This window comes from Symphalangus syndactylus, chromosome 5, assembly GCF_028878055.3.
Source record: "Symphalangus syndactylus isolate Jambi chromosome 5, NHGRI_mSymSyn1-v2.1_pri, whole genome shotgun sequence".
In the NCBI taxonomy this organism is placed as follows: Eukaryota; Metazoa; Chordata; class Mammalia; order Primates; family Hylobatidae; genus Symphalangus; species Symphalangus syndactylus.
In genome coordinates, this window is record NC_072427.2 from 23132071 (window position 1) to 23156750 (window position 24680).

The following is a 24680-nucleotide window of genomic DNA, read 5'->3' on the forward strand; positions in this document are numbered from 1 at the left end:
ACTGTTTAAACACCATATATTTGTACACTTAAGTTGAGTTCTTGGAGTTGTGCTTCTAGAAGAATTTTTCAGAAGGATGTGCTTAAATATATTATTATTGAAAATGTAAGAGTCTCCACTATGTGCTATATTGTGAGCAAACCCAAATCAATTCTCAATCTTTGTTGTCATGAAAATTAAAATCAAATGTTTCAGGAAGAAAAACAGTATGAAATGAACAAACAAAATTCTACCTACATTTTTTGTGAATCCATTCACAGGCATGGAATTATCTGGAAAAATGACTCCAGGGAGATTTGCAGAAGCCCCCATTTATGACAAATCTTAATGAAATGTCATCACATCTTAAACTTATTGGACTCTTGCCCCGTAGTTTTTCTAATGGATGGGTGGTTGTCTACATACATGAAGAATATTTATCTTATTCTGAAAGGTGTGGAAAGCACTAGCTCCTTGTTTGCACGTGTGTTCTCATAGTTCTCTTTGTCCAGACCAGGTACACTGCAGCCAAAGACAGCGTGTTTCAGTTCTTCTTTTACCAGCCCATCAGTCATCAGTGGAGACAAACTGACTTCTTTCCCTGCACCGTGACGTGTGGAGGAGGTGAGGCCCAGGCTTTGTTCATGAATATTTAGAGCTCCGAGTTAGATAAATTACACATTTACATTTTTGAAGCTGATTTTAAAATTAATGTGGTGATTAGAGACATATCATCACACAGCATCTTACTCAGCAGCCTGAATGCAATTGTGTTAATGAAGAAGATGTATTTGCCTTTATTCTTGAAGACAGGTGCAAAACTGGATTTGGAAAACACCTTTTACTTTTAGCCAAAAAAAAAAAAAAAAAAAAAAAAAACTGTAAACAAACTTGTTTGCATGTGTTACTGCATTTCTCTTCTTGATTGCCCTTAAAGTATGTATTATTTTTAATTTTCTATGAAAAATCTGAGAAGCAGAAAGATGGAGTGACTTGCCCAGCCTGGTTGAGTCAATGGGTGTGTTGGTTCTAACGTTAGATTTACAATTTTTCTCTCCTTCAGGTGCAAGAGTATAAGCTTATTAAAAAGAGAAAAGATCCCTACTAAGTGTTAAGGGGAAAGCCCTGCTTATTGTCTGCTTAGTTCAAGGTCTTTTTTTTTTTTCTTTTTTTGAGACAGAGTCTCGCTCTGTCACCCAGGCTGGAGTGCCGTGGCCAAATCTTGGCTCACTGCAACCTCCACCTCCCAGGTTTAAGTGATTCTCATGCCTCAGCCTCCTGAGTAGCTGGGATTACAGGTACCTGCTACCATGCCTGGCTAATTTTTGTATTTTTAGTAAAGACAGGTTTCACCATGTTGGCCAGGCTGGTCTCGAACTCCCAACCTCAGGTTATCTACCTACCTTGGCCTCCCAAAGTGCTGGGATTACAGGCATGAGCCACTGCGCCCAGCCTTTTTCAAGGTTTTCATAGTCAGTTGAGGAAGGTTTCGGGACAAGTGTAATCCAGGGCTCCACACACACACTACAAAAGCAACATCTTTCATGCTCTGGTGGAAGATAATTGTCCATTTGATATGGAGAACTGGCAACTCTCTGGAGCAAATGAGGAGGCAACTAGAGCTACTGTCAAAATAATTCTCTTTTTCTGAACTGACCTTTTAAATCAAAGAATAAATGCATGCAACCCAGGAACCATGACTTACTAGAATAGGGATTTATGTTTAAGCTTCCCCTTAGAGTACCAGGCAGTGGTACTAGGAGTTTACCATGTGTCAAGCCATGGGTTAGATGCTCATAATCACATTTATTCTTCAAGAAAACCCTAAGGAAGGTCTCTTTTATTCCTGTCTTATGCATGAACAAACTGACACTTAGAAAGTGTAAAGAGCATACAGTAGTATGTTGTTCAGCTAGTTAACAGTGCAGCTAGGATCTGGTGCCAGGTCTGCTTGATATCAGAGTCATGCTATAAATGACTTTGCCCTTTGCCTCCCCTAAACCTCCTACTACACCTGGGACCAGATCAGGGTATGCAGGCTCAGGTATGGTCTTGTTTGAAGAGCTAGAATAAATCCTTCTCCAGCCCAGCCTAGCTCCGCATCTTTTCAATCCTTGAAGCCTACGGCATATCAATTTACTTAGAGTCAGAAACTGGCCTTTCTCCTTTAAATTACAGGTATATGAAGGAGGGCTCTTCAGTCAGTGCCAGGTTGCTGTGAATATGCAGGCAGATGTCTCTCTTCTGGAATTTAGGCTCCCCCGGAAACAACAAGGCAGGCACTTTTATGGGAAGCACTGGGCAGCCCAGGCCCAAGAAGAAGTTTATGTCCCTGGAAATGAAAGAGAAGACTGAATAGTGCCACAGAAAGAAAGTAAAAGTGAATCTCCCCAGTTTGCCAGCTAGTTCTTCCCAGGGCCAGGGTTGAGGCAATAGACCACTTGATTATGATCCCACAGCAGTGATTCTCACAGTGGGCTTCCTGGACCTGCAGCATCAGCATCTCCTGGGAACTAACTAGAAATGCAGATTCTCAGGCCCCACCGCAGACCTACTGAGTCAGAAACCCCAGAGTGTGGCTCATTCTCCAGGAGATGATGGTACACACTCCACTTTGAGAACCATTGCCTCTTTAAGCCAGTGTCTTTGGATAGCAGCTGGAGCCATATTGCCATCACTATTTTTGCCATATCTGTGTTATTCCTGCACTGTTATTTACTAAAGGATTTTTCCTTAAGGGGGGCATTTATTCAACTTAAATAAACATATTCACAAAAAGAATTTAATAGTACTACCGTAAGTGGAAATCTATCCCTTGTCACAAATAGAGCACAATCACAAAGTTAATACAGTGAAAACAAACCAGTGGAGTAAGTCATCTTCAAGTTTCTACCAGCTCTGACATTCATTCAGTTTATTTTCAATTCCTCCTGAATTTTCTTTAATGTTATAAGCATTTTTATGAGGCAAAGGTTCCTTTACATCTTTGAGTCACTTATGACTCTTTGGGTACTCTTACTCTGCAGAAAAACAAACATATCTCTCTCTTGTTTGTTTTTGTTTGTTTTAGAGGCAGGTCTCACTAAGTTGCCCAGGCTAGACTCAAACTCCTGGGCTCAAGCAATCCTCCAGCCCCAGCTTCCCAAGTAGCTGGAACTACAGGCATGTGCCACCATGCCTGGCTAATTTTTAAAATATTTTGTAGAGATGGCATCTCACTGTGTTGCCCAGGCTGGTCTCCAACTGGTGGGCCCAAGCCATCCTCCCACCCCAGCCTCTCGAGTAGCTGGGAGTGCAGGCATGTGCCACCACGCCTGGCTCAAACATCTATTTTTTAAAAATTTTATTTCTTTGTTCTTACACACAGTCATTCAGAGAGACGTTCACATTTGGATCCATAAGATAAAAGGCACTTTCTACTCCAGAGGAGACATTTTATAGTGGGATTCAGCTTAGTCCAGTTGATTAAATTCTTGGGAAGCAAATAGGTGTTTCTTATACTTGGGTGCCCATGGAAAGACATAGTCCTGCTGGAACTATAAATGTGCATGAGCACTTAGCAGTGAGATCGTCTCCAAAGATAGCAGTGGATGTAAGAACAGAAGGGAGATTTTAGGCTGCTTTTGGGGTGCCTGCCATTTTCTGTACACTGGCAGAATTTCAGTACATTTGTTCAAGATATAGAAAGGCAATCTGCCTCATTTCTTTTGCTGTTTGCTATCTCTGAACTGTGATAAAACAAAAGAGGAAAATTAATTCTCTCTCCCCAAATTATAAACACCTGTATATGCCCTGTTTTCATTTAGAAGTCTATTTCTATTTAGAACAAAGATTTTTTTTCTGACTCAAGGAGCTGTAATCTCATTTTGTACTTGTTTTGGGGAAAATAAAACACACACATAAAATCCACAAGGAAAGCATTACCAAAATTTAATTATATTAGTAATCAAATCTGTGTGATGTGTGTGAATGGAATTTCAGAGTTTTTTGGATAATCAAGAAAATTAGTTCATCGGTCTCTAAGGTACCGGGGGTACTTGGATGGCCTTTCCTAGTCCCGTCTGTAGTCGTCGATGTGAGACACTTGAGATCATTCTGGAGAAAGTACCTAGATTGCCATTGCCATCTGATATCGTTGACTTTCTGGCAGATATTGGCACCCAAGTAACATTTTATTGACTCCATTTGGATTTTCATTCTTGCGGTTTCGACCTTGCTTTTTATGATGCATACCAGTCCATCCTTCTGCACTCAGCTTACATCCAAGCCATGTCTTGTAGAAAGCTGTCTAGTGGTTTATAAAATCAGATTCCTCTCGACAATCAAGACGTTAAATGTATTTTTAGACCTTCAGACCAACTGGCAGAGGCAGAGTGCTTGGCTTTGGGCATTTTTTCTTTTGTAAAGAGCTCATTCTAGTTTTGAAAAATTACCTTTTTTTGAAAAAGTTTAACTTAACAAGACACTTATGTAGTGACAGGAAACTTGGAATCAGATCTTTCAGGAAATAGAAGCATCATTTTGTGACTTGCTTTTAAAATTTATAGCACTCATCTATTTGCAATGTTTACTTTCCTCAGAAACTCTGCAAATTAGGTTTAATAGAATCAGGAATAAGTCTTCATTCCTTCCATTTGAAGGCTTGTGAGATGAGGGCTGGGGAGTGACATAGGGGGATGGATTTTGTTCCTTTTTGTATAGACAATGCTTAATTCCCATTTGGAAAGCTTATTGGTATTGCAGGTGCCCGCGGCATCCCAGGGGAGCAGAGGAGTAAAATGTGGTACGGTGTATTGAAATCAAAAAATGTTATGAAAGAAATATTCAACCCAGCAACCACCCAGCACAAGGGTAGTTCTCAAAAACATGATGTTGAGTGAAAAAAGTGGAAAACGGAACAAGATTTAAAACACATTATCATTTATTAAGTTAAAAACAGATACACAAAAAAAGTTACATAAGACAGTTGCATATTTAAGGACATATCAACAACAAATCAAAATAGATGTGTTGCGGGGATTGGAATGGGAGTGTCAATAAGGGAAGAAGAGAGATTATACGGAAATGAGAGAAGGGCCTTGCACAGTGCCATGGTGACAATGAGGAGAAAAGACAATGAACTGAGGAGAATGAATAACTCACCTGCACCTGGGCTGGAAACAGTTCTTAAGAGGAGACTATTGTAATTTTTTAGTTAGAAGTGCTGAGAGTACCACAGTCGGTACTAATTGTCGTTCTCAATTTTGGCCACGCATTTTAGTCATCTGAGAAGAGCCTGAGAATCTTTTTTAAAAGGTACTGTTTTCCTGGATCCCAGCCACAGGACTTCTGACTTAATTGGACCATGAAGGAACCTGGGCATTAGAGTATATTAAAAGCTCCCATGTGGTTCTGTTATAGAGCCAGGATTGAGAACCACTGAGTTAAGTTTCTTAAAGAGGAAAAAAAAAGTGTGTGGCAAGTGATAACTCTGCCAAGTACAAATGAAACGGATGCAATATTCAGACTTTCCTTTTCTAACACTTTAGGTTATCAGCTCAATTCTGCTGAATGTGTGGATATCCGCTTGAAGAGGGTAGTTCCTGACCATTATTGTCACTACTACCCTGAAAATGTAAAACCAAAACCAAAACTGAAGGAATGCAGCATGGATCCCTGCCCATCAAGGTTTGTGTCATCGTCCACACGCTTTTTACTTCAAAAAGAAACAAATCAGCTTCAACTGAGACTGATCAATCTTTGCAGGGCAATACATTTCCGTTTCCTGACTTTGTCTACTGGCGGCAGGTGCCTACATTCACGTTTGTAACTATGGTGCATAGGAATTAGGACACATTCATCAGGAATGAAAGTCTAGCTTTCTCTTGTCGTGGGCTATGTGTTCCTAAGTTTTTTTTATAATGAACCTTTTTGAAAATCTCCTGCTGTCTTCATCCAAGTAAAATGTGTAGTCCATCTGCCAATCATAAATATCTTTCACTCACCATTTTAGCTTTTAAACTGGGTCACCCATTATCATGTGTTGGCCTTTGAAGTATTCATATTAAATTCAGTATAAATAATGCATTGTGCAAGGAAGTAAAAAGTTTTAATGCCAAAGCAAAAAAAGCTATGTGTAAACTATCCTATTGCATAATTTAGTACCTGCTGACTTGGATTGCCCGGGAAAGTTTCCTGGCTTACTACAATACCTTAAAATAACAGAACAATATCAAGTCCCAGAATCCTCCAGATATCTGCCAGCTGGCTCAGGAAGAAGTGTGCAAGTGGAAAAGGAAGCGTTCTCAGTGGATTTCATTTCCTGTTACTAAACTGCCCGTTTCCTGTAAGCCTGGTTGAACGTAATTATTAATAGAGACCTTTCAAAGGACAAATTCTGTGAAATAAAATGGTTTTCTGAAGATCCTACTAATACAACAGTGTGTTAATATCACTAATATATTAAGAGAGTAATGATTATAAAAAGGAATAAATTTATCGAAATTGCAAGATACTTTTTTCCTTTGATTAATATACTGCTAGTTTAGTTTCCTATATTTTCAAATAGAACTGGGGAATTTGTATTGTAGATATTCTTGACAATTAAAGAGATGGTGGCTGAATTTTTGGGAATGGTTGATAACACTTGACATTTTTAGTTTCCAATTTGGAAGAGCTCTGTCTCTTGGGATGTCAAATATTATATTCGTCAATTAATGAATGTGTTAATGTATTATAGAAATGATATTCTCACAATGATTTCATTTGTAGTGATGGATTTAAAGAGATAATGCCCTATGACCACTTCCAACCTCTTCCTCGGTGAGTTATATGTTTCCTTTTCCTTTTTGCAATTTAAGTAGTTTGCAAGGAACTGTAGCATCTGTAGCAACAGCCTAAAATGTATGAGGGTTAGATATTAGATACTTTATAGAGCTAAGGGAAAACAGACTTCAACTCAATAATAGGAAACATCTTTCTAAGAATTAGATGGAATAGGCTGCCTCAAAAGATGATGTTTCTCATCGCTAGAGCTGTCAAGCATATCTTGGACAACTGAGTATTATAGCAGGAGCTCAAGTGTTGCAATTAATCAGAAATTTTAATCCCCTTTTATACCGAAATGAGTAGTATGGTCCTTCCTGACTCTGAGGTTCTGTGATTCTCTAATAATATTGTCCATTAGTATTTTACAGTTTAGAGGCAGTTTGAAGATGCAGCCACACTGTATATTTTAATTGATTTAATTTTCACAATGGTCTTATGAAGGGAAGGCATATTATTCCCAGTTGACAGAAACCCCAGATGTGAGGAGCTAAGTACCTTGTGACAAGAATTTGTGTGTGTCAGTTAAGAATAAAGTCTTGGCTGGGCGTGGTGGCACATGCCTGTAATCCCAGCACTTTGGGAGGCTAAGGCGGCCAGATCACTTGAGATCAGGAGTTCAAGACCAGCCTGGCCAACATGGCGAAACCCCATCTCTACTAAAACGTACAAAAATTAGTCGGACATGGTGGCATAGGCCTGTAATCCCAGCTACTTGGGAGGCTGAAGCAGGAGAATAGTTTGAACCCAGAAGGCAGAGGTTGCAGTGAGCCAAGATCTTGCCACTGCACTCCAGCCTGGGTGACAGAAAGAGACTCCATCTTAAAAAAAAAATTAATTAAAATGAAAAAAAGGCTGGTCACAGTGGCTCATGCCTGTAATCCCAGCACTTTGGGAGGCCGAGGCAGGCAGATCACGAGGTCAGGAGTTCTAGATTAGCCTGGCCAACATTGTGAAACCCTGTCTGTACTAAAAATACAAAAATTAGCTGGGTGTGGTGGCGCAGGCCTGTAATCCCAGCTACTAGGGAGGCTGAGGCAGGAGAATTGCTTGAACCCGGGAGGCAGAGGTTGCAGTGAGCCAAGATTGCGCCATTGCACTCCAGCCTGGGTGACAGAGCGAGACTCCGTCTCAAAAAAAAAAAAAAAAAAAAAAAAAGTGTAAAGTCTTATGCCTCCCAGTCCCAGGCTCATTCCGCTGAACCACAACTGATACCTTAAGGCCATACTTTTTGCCACCATCTTTGCAAACTTCAAACAAACAACAAATAAATAATGTAATTTTATTTGTTTGCTTTTGAGCTGGGAACATAATCCTTGGACTGCATGTTCCGTGTCCTGTGGAGGAGGGATTCAGAGACGGAGCTTTGTGTGTGTAGAGGAATCCATGCATGGAGAGATATTGCAGGTGGAAGAATGGAAGTGCATGTATGCACCCAAACCCAAGGTTATGCAAACTTGTAATCTGTTTGATTGCCCCAAGTGGATTGCCATGGAGTGGTCTCAGGTAAGATTTGAGAATATGCCACTTTTAATTAATTCTCATATTTTAAGAGATATTTTCTATATGCCCACCATGGTGCTAGACAGCATGGAGACAAAAAAAAGTGGTAAAAGAGCATATGGTTCCTACTCCAAAGAGCTTAGGGAGACAGTTGGAGGATGAAGTAAGAAAGGCGACAAGCATCATGGTAGGTAAGAATAATTAATATTAAGGACATTAATAATAATATTTCCATACAATTATCGGCATAATTAATATTAAGTACTGTAAAGAACAAATCCGTAAAGAACAAATGTTGAAGCAGTCAGTCAGGAAGTACTTGTTGCCCTCGTGGTGCCTAATCCATCTTTGAATAATTTAAACAAGCAAGAATTAAAATTTAAATTGTTTAAATTCTTTGAAGAATGTAAACAAGCAAGAACCTGAGAAACATCACTGGGTTAGGGTTAGTGTTAGGGAGATGGCCAAACAGAGATGGCTGAGCAAAGGCAGTAATGACAAGAAGTGACTCAAAGTTGAAGATTTGAAGAGACGACCCATGTTACTAAGAACTGGAAGATTGAGAGATTGAAGAGATGACCCATGTTACTAAGAATTGGAAGATTAAGTTGGAAATGCTGACACGACATGAAAGTGCACGTCCTTGATCCAATAGCTACTAAGAACCTTCACAATTTTTGTGAAGACATAATATATTTTAAGTAATTGAGGCAAGATAGCCTAATGTTGGGAAAGACCAGAGGTGGGCAGCCTATTTAGAAATCATCTATGGGGTCAAGTTGTATGAAAAAAGAAAAGAGAAGAAGGAAAACACCCCAGAGGTATAACAAGGTTCATGTCAAATTAGCGTAGTTTTCACTTTCTAAAGATATGACTGAGTAAGCCTCCAGAACAAATAAAATTCAGCTGGATTAGTCAAAGATGAAAAATGCAGACATTGGTATTTAATAATTTAATGTTAATCCTTTAATTTTCTAAAGAGTGAGATGTAGTTGACTTAAATTTCTCCAGCTTTCTTAAGTGATTTTCACACAGTTCATCATATACATGCATTAATATATCTATTTGTGTATTTATTCAATGTGTCAGCTACCATGCTAAGAAGTAAATACAACTTGCTCCTACCACCCAAAAGCTTAGAATCTAGTTGCACAGACATGCATGCAAACAAAGTTGTGATACAGTATTGTGCATGAGTAGTGTCATGTGCCCAGTACTTCAGAGGCACAAGGTGGAATGATTCACTCCACCTGAAGGTGCCAGGAAAGCTTCAGAAAGGAGGCACACTTGAACTTGAAGGACAAGTGAGTGTCAGGTGAAGACCATATCAATCTTTTTCTGATATCCCCAGACTAAACATCATCACCCCGTAGAACTTTATTCAAACTTGCTAGGGAAGAAGTTATCAATTAATTTTTGGTCACATACTCCCTAAAAAGAAGATTAGAGAATTACATATTTCTTCACATATATTTAGGTTGACATCTGAAGTTTCCTATCACAAGTTTAAATAATCACAAAGAATATCACTTCAACATGTTGTGAATGTTGACATTTTAAAATAGAGTGTTGCAGCATTCAAAAAAATCTGTCTAGTGGAATTTAAATGCCATGATAATTTCTGTCTTTGCCATCTTTCATTTCAAAAATACAGGGGTGAGCTCTTCTTTAACAATTTGGATGTCGTGCATATTTCTCCCTTTGAACTCATGTTTACAATCTACTCTCCCCACAGAATTGTATTCTAATATAATGTATTTTTATGCTTTAAAGTATTTTTTTATTACACTATTCTACTTCTCTCCAAGAAAATATATATGATCATTGAAATTAATTTATTTTACTTTCATGTGGCCATAAGGCCCTAAGTATTTAAAATATTGCTCTGAGTTAATTTTAATACACAGTCAAAATAACATATATATCTATATATTTCAAAGTTTGGTAAATAAGAATAACACATAAAAATTACATTTTCATTTGAATACACACTTAGTTCATCATGTACATGCATTAATATATCTTGATAGAAGCTAAGTGGAGCTTAAAAAATAGTCCATGTATTCATCATCAGAATGAGCCACGTGTTCAGCAATGATTTTATTGTTAATTTTTACTATTGGTTTCTTATTTTGTTTTGTTTGGCTTTGCATGTATACACTGGGAAAGCTTGTTCACATAAATCAATAGACCAGGATGGAAGGATTTTATTTTAGCAAGGTCATTTTGGACTCTTGAGTTATGTGCCAAAATTCATATGATGGTCTATCATCAAAAATTATTTTTAAAGATCTTTCTGCTGGCAATTTAAGTCCTCTTTCTATTTTATTGAAAGCAAAGAATATCATCCCAGCTGCAAAAGGATTTGTTATCGAGACATTAGGGACTTTCACTTTTTCAGCCCCCAATCAACATTATTTCTACAACTGCAGAGCTTGTTTTCAGCTCTCATAAATCCTAGCCATATGTTTTATGTTGGCTTTAGAGCTTTTATATCACCCTCCATCCCCGTAAATATCATGACTTTATCATTATGTATATTATCAGAATAGAGGATGTTAACTAGCTCTTCTCATTCACCATACTTCACCCTTAATACTTTTCACTTTTTTCAAAAATCAAATATATTCTCAGTGGTGAGGATTTTCCACCATCGAGGACATATGCAGCTCCACAGAGGAGTTCTGGAACCGTTGTAAACACTGACAGTGCCATCTGGGGAAGTGTCTGGCTTCCCAGAAGGGTGGTTTAAAAGGAGAGGATACTCCTTTGGATTAACCAGTTGTAGTATAGTTACATCTTGTACTGTTTTCTTTCTCTTTGGGTGAATTTTTTTTCTTTCTTGGCTAAAACAGCCACTCAATATTATATACATCTCAAATTGACAAATTTGGGGGTAGGTAAGTCAATTTTCCAAAAACAGGGTAATCTCAAGCTTCACTGAACTCATTAAAGTATTTGTTCAGTGGTTTCAAGAGTGGTATCATGAACTAGAGAGATTTCCCAATATACTGCCTGATGTGTGTACACTGAGAAAAGAATACATATCCTCGAAACATATCTTTGAAACTTGTCCCTAGCAATACCCAGGTACAAAGTGCTTAGGGGGTCAGAAAATAATTTTCAAGCTCCTTAAAGCAGTGGCTTGGCCATGGCTTTGGCAATAGATGGCTCTGGGAGGGACTTCCACTCTGCCTGTTAGGAACTGTGTGACCTTGAGCAAGATCCTTAGATGGTGGGCCGTTTGCTTATCTGTTCAATAAGCCTGAAGCTACTGACCTGGAAGTGGGTCAGGAGGATTCATGAGATAACAAATGAAGGAGGTGCCTGTCCCATAGCAGTTAACCAAAGGCAACCAAGAACTCTCAGCCCCTCCCTGGGGTGGATCCAGAGTTGGTGGGGTCTGAAGTTTGTACGGATTGGAGAGGACTCCTCAAAAACAAGAATATAAAACACAAATATTGAGTATTGAAGAGAATATAAAACACAAATATTGAGTATTGAAGAGAATGTTTATTTAGAATCAGAAAGGAAATTATAAGAAATTACAAATTTTAGAAAACTGACAACAACCACATTATGAACTCTGGACTTGATAATATTTAATAATGATATATTAAACGATGTATTAGTCATGTTAATAATGATGTATTAATATGGTTTCATCAGTTGGAACAATGGCATCACACTAAGGCAAGATGTTAATAATAGGGAAAATCATGGGGGAAAAAGGGGTGAAGGGGAATATTGGGGCTCTCTGTACTGTCTGCTCAATATTTCTGTAAACCCGATATGGTCTTCAAAAAATAGAGTCTATCAATTTTTTTAAATGCGTACATATATATACTCCCCAACATGCAGATTATATTAGTCCATTCTCACACTGCTATGAAGATACTACTAGAGACTGGTTAATTTATAAATGAAAGAGGTTTAATTGACTCACAGTTCCACATGTCTGGGGAGGCCTCAGGAAACTTACAATGATGGTGGAGGGTGAAGTAGAAGCAAGTACCTTCTTCACGACGCAGCAGGAGAGGGAGAGAGAGTGTGAAGGGGGAAGAGCCCTTTATAAAACTATCAGATCTTATGAGAACTCACTCACTATCATGAGACCAGCATGGGGAAAACTTCCCCCATGATCCAATCACCCTCTACCAGGTCCCTCCCACGACAAGTGGAGATTATGGGGATTACAATTCAAGATGAGATTTGGGTGGGGACACAGAGCCAAACCATAACACAGATAAATTTGAAAAGTTATTCTAGATTTTTATATGACATGAAAACATTCCACTCATAGGCAAGAGTAACTTTAAAATCATAAACAAATAATCCAAGAAAAAAATGCTGACAACACAAACTTCACAAAAATTCAGGAAAAAAATAGCATAATGTTTTTATTAACTTTAACTGCAGGCAGTTATAGTTATAGATGTATCGGGATGCATCTATAGTATTTTTTTCTATAGTGTTTGGCTGAATACTCTTTGATGGCCTCGTTATGTGACAGCCAGTTTTGCAAGACTGACTTCTATAGACAGAATAGAAAAATAATCCTCTGGCATAATTCATCAGAATTTTATTATATTTTTATTGACAGTTCAGAAAGGTTTCATTCATCTTCAAAAATTATTTTGGGTAGGGTCATGTAAACTTTTAATCAAACTTGAGAAAACTTGTAACAAGTTTCTTTGATATTTGAGCAGTAAGATTTCAGGGCATTTTTAATTTTCTTGGATTATGATCTCACCTTAAATACTTTTTGAATTGAGAAGTGGAACAAGGTTGTACAAAAGAGGGGCCCTGAAATACAAGCATCACAGAAAATTAGCCTCTGTACCCTTCCTTAGATAATATTTGTCTAAAAGTCTTTTGTGTTTAATATTTATGTAGTTCAATGGCTCTCCTTTGCATATGATAAAATAATGCCTTTGTGGTTCTCTTAAAAGAAATGCATTGGCTTCTCTTTTCTTCTTTGAAGTGCACAGTGACTTGTGGCCGAGGGTTACGGTACCGGGTTGTTCTGTGTATTAACCACCGTGGAGAGCATGTTGGGGGCTGCAATCCACAACTGAAGTTACACATCAAAGAAGAATGTGTCATTCCCATCCCGTGTTATAAACCAAAAGGTAAGTCTGTGGTGCACTGTAAATTCAAATCAAATGGTATTTTCCAGCTCCCATTCCAATAATGTAGCATTTCCCTTTCAGCTTACTACTTTCTTATAAAAATTGTTTTATTGACAGATTGCAATAGACCTTCCCATCTAGATAAAGAAGTTAGATATAAGTGAATTATTCATCTGGACGGAAAACTGAGCTCCTGTTGATTCAGTACAGATGGAGTAGCTCCTATCTGTCTAGTTTTATACTAACATTTCTTGGTGGACGCAAGAAAATTAAATGCAGTCCCTCCCTTGAAGAAAAAGAAGAAGAATGTGGGGGGAAGATTAAAAAAGGAGGGGAAGGAAAAGTAGAAGGAGGAAGAGACAGAAGAGCAAGAAAAAGAGGAAGAAGTAGAGGAGGAGGAGGAAATTATTCTTTTCCCAAGATTCTCATTCTTCTTTATAGCTACCTTTCCACTGGAGTGTAAGATTTTTGAGGGAGGAATGATGTCATCTTTATCATGTGTACTAATGCATGGAATGAATGAAAACTTCCAGTTCCCAGTGGAGATCTATGGATGCATTTATAATCTCTCCAGTAGTTCACATTTGTTCCACATGAAAGAGCAGAAATGGGTAGCATCCATGGATAGGAGGATTTGGCATCATCTCTCTGATATATGATCTTCTCTGTACATAATTATTTCCATGTTCTTTAATGTTAACCATCCTCATGAAAAGTATCTTCCATCTTGAAATGAGAGAAAAGATAATTCCCAACTATTAGTAAGAAGGACTTCTCCTTAGTACTTGAGAGAGGATGGTAAAACTCTCTTTTGTTATTTCTGGGTTCATTATTTATACAAATAGCCTCATAATGAGCCATTCGATAAATATTTTTGAGTATCTCTATCTTGCAGAAAAATCACTAGTTGCCATGACAGGTGCAAACATTGACTACATAACTCCATCAGTGAAGTCTTTTTTCCTTCCTTCTGCATTTATGATACTTTCATAGCCACTTTCATAGTGTCCATAGTTTCCTTGAAGCACCCTAAAGTTATTTTTATTTCTCACTTCATAGATAGAGTATTCCTTTCTTCACATCAAGGAGGCTTCAAAGGACAGAAAGGGGCAACAGTTTGTTCCTCCATGCCAGATGTAATTGGTAATCATCTCCCTCAACAACTACAACAACAGTAAAAGTTTGAGTAAACTATAACATAGACTCCTTCATACCCCCCAACTTTCTTAACTTTCATGTTATTTGCCTTTCTCTATTAATTTTTGTATTCCATGGGCAAAAATAAAATGTGACCAAAGATAGCAAGCTGATATGGTTGAAGTAAGAGCTTCAATGTATGAACAACAGAAATTGGTATTGATTTATAAAAGGCATTTTTATGTTAACTTTGACAGCATATTCAACTGTATCATGTGATCATTTTGATTGCATTTTAATAATGTATTAATTTTTTTAAAAATACAGCAGAAATGTTTAATTCATTCCAGCAGCCACCTAACGTATTGTACTAAGGAACTCAACTTGCATTTGAAAAACATGACCTCTTTATAAATGAAATCTTCAGCCAATATGATCACCTATCCAATTCTTTAATGATTAATAGTAATTAGGCCCATTGTTTATGTTCTCTTTTTCTTAGAAAAAAGTCCAGTGGAAGCGAAATTGCCTTCGCTGAAACAAGCACAAGAACTAGAAGAGACCAGAATAGCAACAGAAGAACCAACGTGAGTCCAGGACCTTTTGTGGGAATAATCAGGGCATAGCCAGTTAACATGATATATGTAATTTTTGTACTCATTGGAGTGCAGTGATACATTTAATATCCAAATGACCTGGATTTACAGACTCTAGAGAGCTTGAGCTGGCTAGAATTTTTCTTTATTTCACAATTCAGCAGTCCTCCTTTGGCAGTTTCTCTGAGCAGCACAGAAAAGAACAGTGTTACTTAACTCAAAGCAGATCCAGTGGTCTGCTATACTTTAGAGCTTGGGGATAATTTCTAGGTTTTAACACATGTGATTTGACCATGAACCATCATAGTATCATACAAATAAACCAGTCATTCCATGGGTAAGTCATGGTCAATCTCTATAAAATCAGTTAAGTTGAAATGCATTAGTCACCTGAGTGATCATAGGGAAATGGAAAGAACAACGTACTAAGAGTATTGGAGCTTAGAACCACCTCTGCTAACTACATGACCTTAGACAAGTGTAATTTTTCTGTGTCTTATTCTCCTTACCTATAAAAGGAGCAGGTTGGGCTTGATCTCTCCAGGGTTCATTCCAACTCAAAAATCCAGTGACTACCATCTGCATGTGATTTGATGGATCTGGATTGTAACAGTGCCAGTGGAAATTAAGAATCAAGAGGAAATCAAGCATTCTGGAGGCAGTTATATAGGGACAAAAAGAGAGCAAGAAATCAAAGGTGCTCTGAGATTTCTAGTCCAGGAATCTGTAAGAACAACGGTACCAATGATAGACTCAAGTAATTGAACAGAACAGCTGATTCCATGTCAAACATGTTAAGTCTTTGATGCTGACAGGCTACCTATGAAGAGAGCAATTCCCAGGGCATCGGAGGAAAAGGGGTCTCAGCAGTAATCTGGCCACTTTCCCTCTCGGAGCAGGCATTTCTTCTTCAGCACCTTCAGCAATGGGCAGAGTTCACTGCATTAAGAGACTCCTCATTCTTGTGTTGAGCAACCCAAGTTATTTGCAAAATCTTTTTCTTCTGATGAGACGGAATAGACCTCCTAATTTGTGTTCTCTGAAGCAGAAAAAAAAATACATCTATGCCCCATCCCATGTGACAAGTTTTCACAAATATGAAGAAAGCTGCCATGGATCCCGAGAGCTTTGTCTTTCCCAAGTTCATCATTCTTAGCCTTTTCAGCAGTCTTCGTGCACTGTTGTTTTTAGATCCCTTCCCAACCACCTGTGCTTTTCAGAACCCACTCTCATTTGTCAATCTCCCTTTTAACTGTGGTCCAGCCCAGTGGTGAGCCCCAGGGCAGTGTGGGTTACTTCTCTTTGAGAAGGCACATGCAGCAAAGTGATGTGGGCCAACGTAGCTGGCACATCGCACTCATGACAGGCACAGACTTCTCCACGTGGACCACTGTCAGTGCTGGCTATGACCACAGAAGAAACTGTGGACCATGTGAGGGTGAATGGCTTCACAGTATTTGAGTAAAAAGAGAAGAGTGTTGGGCTCCTGACAGAAGCTTGGAGATTTAGAGGAAGAGGGGGAATAAAAAGAGGAAGATGGTGAGGGAGTAAAGTAGTGAAGAGAGGGAAGAGTAAGACCCAGGAAAGCTTATTATTCCAGAGACCAAAGGAGGAAGGAGTTTCAGGAGGCAAGGAGGCAAGCAGCAAATGGATTCAAATCTCACAGAAAGACAAGGAAAATCCATGAGGAACAAGAAAAGGCTGCTTTGATTAACAAGAAAGGCTTTTTCAGTGAATTTTAGAGTAGTAGCATTCAAAGGGTAGAGAATAAAACATTGTGGATATTTCAGAAATAAATTTCCAAAAAAGAAAATGGAGCAATGGGTATTTAAGTACTAAAGAAGGAGCAAAGATTGGTAGTCAAGCTGATGGAAAAGTGTATATGCATGTGTTTGTTGTTTTTCATTTTGAAGTTAGGGCAGTCTTAAATTAAAAAGATAGGGTTTTGCACAAGTCAGTTAATATCTGTAGACCTTCCAACTGTACAAGGAAGGCATTAGGCTAAATGCTGCTGGAACCTTCTCACATCTCTGATCACCTACAATCCTGTAAGGGAAGGAGTCTATAGAAAGAAAAGGGTTTGAGACATTTGAGAGAGAGTGTGTAGTTGTCACAGAAGGAAGGTCACAGAGTCCTCTGTCTAGAATGATGGGTCCTACCAAGATCTTTTGTTTTCAAAACACAGTTAGATGACAGTTGATAATGCTTCTGTATGTCCTGTTTTGGTTAATAGGATTGCAGTCCGTCCAGTTCCCCAAACTAGAAGCATGGACTCTTTCTTGGCTCCTTCTCATTCTTCTCTGATGTGTAATTAGCCACTGAGTTGTGCCGACTATATTTACTAAAATCTTTCTTGGTTCCAGCTCCTCCTCTCCAACCAAACTACCATCCTTGTACAGGTCCTGAAATCAATTCCCAGGACACCTACAACAGCTTTCTAATTTGCTCCTGAATTGCTTCCCTCAAATCCACCCTACACAACACAGCCACCAGAGTAGTCTATCTAGGTAGGGCACAAGTCTAATTCTTTTTGGTTTTTTGAAACAGAGTCTCACTCTGTTGCCCAGGCTGGAGTGCAGTGGCGTGATCTCTGCTCACTGCAACCTCCACCTTCCAGGTTCAAGCGATTCTCCTGCCTCAGCCTCCTGAGTAGCTGGGATTACAGGCACGTGCCACCACATCAGGCTAATTTTTTGTATTTTTAGTAGAGACAGGGTTTCACCATGTTAGCCAGGATGGTCTCGATCTCCTGAGCTTGTGATCCACCTGCCTCAGCCCCACAAAGTGCTGGGATTACAGGTGTGAGCCACTGCACCTGGCCAAGTCTAATCCTTTCTTTGCAATGTTCAGAATATCCAAATGTCTCCCCATCACTCAAAGATTTATGTGGGTTCATATGCCCAATGGGACTTGGCAGGGTATTATTTTTCCTGGTCCCCAGCCTCATGTCTGGCCACCTCCTTTTTTTTGCCTTGAGTGGGATGCTCCAGTCACACTGACTTGCGGGCTGTTTCTCGCCCACAGCAAGCTGCCTCTTGCCTCCACTTTAATCACACTCCCCTCTTAATTGGGAGTGGCCCCACCTGTTAAGTCTTTTTCTGTAACTTTGTTTTTAATCATAGAAAATTGCAAACCTATTTAAAAGAAGAGAAAACAGTGTAATGAACCCGCATGTCATGTTCATAACCCAGTATCAACAATTATCAACCCAGGGCCACTCTTGTTTCATCGAAACCATCACCACTGCCACTACCCCCTGATCATTTTTGAAGCAAATACAGACAGCACATCATTTCATTCATAATTATGTATCTCTAAAAGAAGTTTTTTAAAAAATAATCAAAATACTATTTTTGAAATGCTATCCTCAATACTTCTATCAGAATCACCCGTGGTGCTTTTTAAAATGTGGTGATTTCCGGGCCCCATAGAGTCAGATACTGTAGGAGTGGGGCTCCATCGCCAACATTTTATTTTTCTTTCAGCTGGCAGATCTTTTTTTTTTTTTTTATCGTGGTGAGAGATACACAGCACAAAACTTACCATTTTAACCATTTTAAAGTGTACAGTTCAGTGGCATTAAGCACATTCACATTGTTGTGCACCAATCACCACCTCGCATCTCTCGAATTTTCTCATCACCCCCAACATAAGCTCTGTTCACCTTCAGCAATAACTCCCTACTCCCTCCCACTAGACTCTGGTAACCTCTATTCTACTTTCTGTCTCTCATTCACCAGCATTTTAAACAAACACCCCATGTAACTTTGGCAGGGGAGTGGGCATATCCAAGTTTGGGACCCACTGGATCAGATAGTCCCTAAGGTCCCTTTAAAGTTCAGAAAATACTGTTTACTTTATTGAATTAGAAAAGGGGGATATCAGCTGGGCGCGGTGGCCCACGCCTGTAATCCTAGCACTTTGGGAGGCCCAGGTGGCTGTATCACTTGAACTCAGGAGTTTGAGACCAGGCTGGCCAACATGGTAAAACCCTGTCTCTACTAAAAATACAAAAATTAGCCGGGTGTGATGGCACACGCCTGTAGTCCCAGCTACTCAGGAGACTAAGGCAGGAAAATTGCTTGAGCTTGGGAGGCAGAGGTTGCAGTGAGCTGAGATCCTGCTACTGCTCTCCAGCCTGGGTGACAGAGCAAGACTCCACATCAAAAAAAAAAAAAAAAAGAAAGAAAAGAAAAGGGGGATATCATAGAAGCTACAGTGAGGTTCAGGCCCCATATTCATTCCAAGCCTGCCTTTTCTGTCAGCCCCACCTGACTTTGCTAGGGGGTTTCTTCCTCCTCGTATTCACAGAGCAAAGCCAAAAGGTTCTTTACTCCTGAAGGACACCACCCTTTCTTCCCTAGTGTTGAAGACTGAGCAGACAGCACCTGTTCCCTGGCCCAAGCAGCTGCCTCTTCCCACCTTCCGCCATCTCTCCCTCTGTGGTCGCTCTGCAATTTTCCTGCATAATTCACGCTGCCTGGCAGTTTCTGGCCTGGTCCTGGCCATCTAATGTGAAGTTTATAGTTTCCTGCCACCACTTCTGACTCTATTCATTCCCTCGATTTCCAAACAAAACCACAACATATCTCAGCTTCCAGTGCATCCTTTTATTACCACTGTCTTTTGTGGTTTGGGGATGCTTGCTTGTTGACAATGAAGGAGAGGATGAACGCAGCTGTATTTTACATCCCTCCAGTACAGCCTGCCAAGCCAGCCTGAAGGAGATAAATATTTCTGCCTCTGTGGTTTACCATGGCTCGAGCTCTGAATTTACATAGGGAGCGGATGTTCAAAAGGCTTTTTTGCTTTTTTTAAAATTAGGAAAATAAAAATTACAGTGTATAAATCTAAGCCAAGGGAACTGCAGTACTGACCTTCTTAGCTTTCAGCTGTGGAATGTGTTGACAGTTGATATGGTTCATTGGTTCATGGTTGTTTTAAAAGTTCCTCCCTGGAGCCTCTTCGTTTGTTTCTATGGGATTCTTAACACTTCAGCAAACTTGTTGCCCTCGCTGTCGTTTTTCATATACAAAAACTAAGGAAATAGGATGGACTTAGTTAGCACACCTTGTATGTTTCCTTCGCTGCTGACTTAACTTCTCCATTTGTGGAGATTGTATTTGCTAAAGTCAAATTAGGTGACATTTCAGGAATCTGTTTTTCTAACAGCAGCAATGATAACAACAACTAATATTGAGGAGTGCTTTGTGCCAGACCTTGTTCTGAGTGTTCTACATGGATTAAGTTGTTTAATGCTCACAACAACCCTATGAGGAGGTGCTATCTTATTTTCATTTTGGGGCTGAGGAAACAGAGGCATAGAAACATAAAGGAATTGTTTTGGAGATGTTAAGTGGTGGACAGTGATTCTATGGCACGTAAGACTAGAAGGAGGTGCAGTTTCGTGTCAGATGTCCTGAATTCAAGTCTCACCCATCCTTGGGTTTATCTAATGGAGTAGACAGAGAAGTGAGTGACTGCATGATGGTATTGTAAGGTTGCAGTGCATTATAATTACGCTATGGTGTTATTCGGGATCAGGGTTGGTTTCTGGAAATAGATGGTACATGGACTGAGATCCTAGAGTGTCCTACAGTGTCAGAAGAGCAGCATATCAGGTATTTGGAATAGAGGCTTGTATGCAGGCTCACTGGCCCATGTAGGCCACGCAGGTTGCTGAGGTGGTCTGAGGTGGGTGAGGGGCCAGGGGGATGGGCCCGGGGAGCAGTAATGGCAGCAAGGATGCAGCTGGAGGAGCCAGCAAGTCTTGAGGGTCTTCCATGGTTCACTAAGGAGCTTGGACTTTATCAGGAGGCTGTGGGAGCCATGTAAGGATTTTAACCAGAGAAGTGACATAATCTCAATTACATTTTTGAAAGATCCCTCTGGTGGTCTGCAGTTTGTTTCCAGTTATTCACAATGATAAATAAAACTGCAGCAAATTCCAAATTGCACATCTCTAATTGTCTCATTGGACATATTTTCTGGTGTGGAATTTCTGGGCCAGGGATAGGCATTTAATTTCTATTGTCAAATTTCCTTTTAGAGAGAAATCAGTGCCAGCTTCTCTCACCAGCAGCAGTACTCCATCTTGCCTTTTTCCCCATACGTTCCTCAAAATCAGAAGATTATCTTTCTTTTGAATGTTATTTTGTAGTTTTTTTTTATGGTTCATGTTTTGCACTTAACTTTGATCCATGGGAAATTTACTTTCACATGTAATATGTCACCTCAATCTAGCAATTTTTTCCAAGTAATTAACCAACTGCCTTAGCACTATCTGTTGAGTAAACTACCCACTTTTGTTTTAAAATGACATCATTGTACAAATAATACTCCAGTGCCAGTACCATATTATTTGAATTACTGTGTCTTTTAGATGCTTTTTTCTATTAAACTGTGCAAGTACTCTGTAATTGTTATTCCTTTTAAAAATGTTCTTGATTGTTCTCACCTAACCTTACATAAAACTTTAGAGTTGTATTGTCTGTTTCCAACTTCCCCCCACCAAAAAATTGCTTCAGCTGTTTGGCTCAGAACTGCATTTTTTTCTAAATTAATTAGGGGAGAATAAACATCTTTATAATTTTGAGTCTTCCCATTCAGGGGCATGTGGTCTCTCCATTTATTCAGGTTTTTAGGCTTAGAATCCCCTGAGTATTTTATACCTCAGTTTTCCTCATCTGTAAAATCAGGAAAATGATGATATTTATTCATAAGGTCATGGCGAGAATTATTTTAAATAATACATGTAATATGCTTAGCATAGTGCCTGGCAGCTAACAGTAAGTGTGGCTGAATTCTGGGAAAACTGGTAATTTTAGTATATGTATCTATATATTTATATAGTGCAACACATACACACAAACACACACACACACACACACACACACTCAGAGTTATGGGCTACTTTATTGAACTGTTTTGGTATTTTCCAAAATTTTTCAGTTAATTTTAGTACTTTTCATAGCTGTGTCATTTTCAAATATGATAATTTTGTCTATTATGTTTATTCTTTCCTAATATTTATACCTGCTTTTTTGCTCTTCCACTATATTTTCATTTGTATTTTTCTTATCTCATTTTGTTTATTCTTTTACTTTTTACATATCTGAAGTCATTCTGTGTTATTTGTATTATCTATAGGTTTTTAAATTACTAGCTGGGTGCAGTGGCAGGCACCTGTAGTCCCAGCTATTGGGGAGGCTGAGGTGAGAGGCTCACTTGGTTGAGCCCCAGAGTTCAAGGCTGCATTGAGCCGTGATCACACCACTGCACTCCAGCCTGGGTGACAGAGCAAGACCCTGTCTCTGGAAAAAAAAAAAAAAAAAAAAAAGAGAGAGAGTCTATTTTTAAAGGGAAAGTTTAATCCATTTAAATAGATTTTTTATTACTGATAGTTCTGGTCTCCATTTTAAATGTTTCCTTGTTTCTGATGTTTTCCTACATGATCTATATGAACTTGATTTGTTTTCTATAATAGCAGGAGATTTATCTACTATAATTTCATTTTTTAACACACTCAAACCTATATAATTTTTATCATAAACATCTAGAATGGTGGCACTTCTGCTGATTTCTCCAGGTTTAAAATGAGTAAATTGACATTGTTTTGTTGTTGTTGTTTATTTTTCGTTTTGAGACGGAGTCTTTCTCTGTCACCCAGGCTGGAGTGCAGTGATGTGATCTCAGCTCACTCCAACTGCACCTCCCGGGTTCAACAATTCTCCTGCCTCAGCCTCCCTAGTAGCTAGAACTGCAGGTGTGCACCACCACACCTGGCTAATTTTTTTTTTTATTATTATTTTTAGTGGAGACAGGGTTTCACCATGTTGGCCAGTCTGGTCTCCAACTCCTGACCTCAAGTGATCTGCCCACCTTGGCCTCCCAAAGTGCTGGGATTACAGGTGTGAACCACTACACCCTGCCAGATTTCATTCTTTTTAATGGCTGAATAGTATTCCATTGTGTATATAGGCTATATTTTCTTTATCCATTTATCTGTAGGTGAGAACTTAGGTTGATTTCACATCTTTACTATTGTGAATAGTGCTTTGATAAACATACAAATGCAGATATATTTTTGATATAATGATTTATTTTCCTTTGAGTAAATACCCAGTAGTGGAATTGCTGGATCAAAGGGCAGTTTTATTTTTAAGTCTTTGAGAAATCTCCATGGAGGTTGTCCTAATTTACCTTCCTACTGACAGTGTTTAAGTGTCCCAAGGTATGTTTTTCTTTCAGTAATACATGCTGACTTCTTCTCTTATGCTGAAGAATGATTTTAGCAGTTGAATATTTGTGTTTTGTTTCCTCATTCTGGAAATAGAAAAATAAATTATCTGAAAGAGCATTGTCAAATTGTCTTTGAATTCATATACTGTCATCCTGGATGATCTTTAAGTGCTTCTGTATCCTCTGATACAGGTGAGGCCATGTAGTATAATGCTAGCAGCTGTTGTATACCCTTTGATTACTTCTCTGTACTTCAGTTTTCTCATCTGTAAAGTGGGCATAATAGTATTTCCTGATAGGGTTGTTGTTATAAGAAAATGATACAATTTGTTTGAAGCACTGAAGACAGTGTCTCAAAGGAATAATAATGCAATGAATGTCTGTTACTATTTTTATTTTATTGTACTTATTGAGCTTTTAACTCAGACATCATTACATTTAATCCTCACCCAATCCCATTAGCTAGGTAATATTATTGTTCTTATTTTACAGAAAATTATTACGTTTGTATTTGAATAACAGTTTTACTGGACATAATATTCATAGGACTCCAATTCTCTCTCTCTCTCAAAACTCTCACTCTATCTTTTCCTGGTTTTGAATGTTGTGTGCATCTGACGTATCCCTGTCTTTTTGTTCCTATAGGAGGAGACTTGCTTTTTGTGCCTAGACACCTAGACAATTCTTTCTTCATGCTCAAAGTTTTGTTAGCCAGGTATATTCATTTTCCATAGCTGCTAAGACCACAAACTTAGTGGTGTAAAACAACACAAATGTATTATCCCACAGTTCAGTGGGTCAGAAGCCCAGTAGGTTCAGCTGGTGTCTCTGTTCCAGTTCCTAGTAGGCCAGGATCAAGGTGTCTGTCAGTCTGAAGTCTTCTTTGGCAAGAGTCTGCTTCCAGGCTCATTTGAATAATTGGCAGAATTTAGTTCCATGCATTTGTAGAACTGAGATCTTCATTTCCTTGCTGGCTGTGGGCTGGGAGATTGTTCTCAGTTTCTAGAGGCCACCTGCATTCTTTGGCTCATGGTCTCGTCCATCTTTGAGCCAGCAATAGTGGATAAATGCCTCTTACACTTCAAATCCCTCTCGCTTATTAGTCTACTTACATTTCTGACTCCAGCCAGAGTGATATCCTTATTTTTAAGGATGTCTGTGATTAGATTAAGCCCACCAAAGTAATCTGGGATTATCTTCCCATCTCAAGGTCACATCTGTAAAGTCCCTTTTGCTGTGTATGGTAATGTATTCACACATTTTAGGGATTAGGGCATGGGAGTACTTG

The 24680-nt window shown here is 38.9% G+C and overlaps 1 protein-coding gene across 2 annotated transcripts in view; it reads left to right on the plus strand.

Moving 5' to 3' along the window:
- ADAMTSL3 (ADAMTS like 3) overlaps nt 1-24680 on the plus strand; it is a 385342-nt gene that overhangs the window by 225178 nt on the left and 135484 nt on the right. For both annotated transcript variants that reach the window (XM_055277435.2, XM_055277434.2), the window contains exons 10-15: nt 492-603; nt 5508-5646; nt 6730-6780; nt 8085-8289; nt 13271-13418; nt 15058-15142. In XM_055277435.2, coding sequence (XP_055133410.2) covers nt 492-603; nt 5508-5646; nt 6730-6780; nt 8085-8289; nt 13271-13418; nt 15058-15142 — 740 coding nt within the window. The remainder of the gene's footprint in view (nt 1-491; nt 604-5507; nt 5647-6729; nt 6781-8084; nt 8290-13270; nt 13419-15057; nt 15143-24680) is intronic.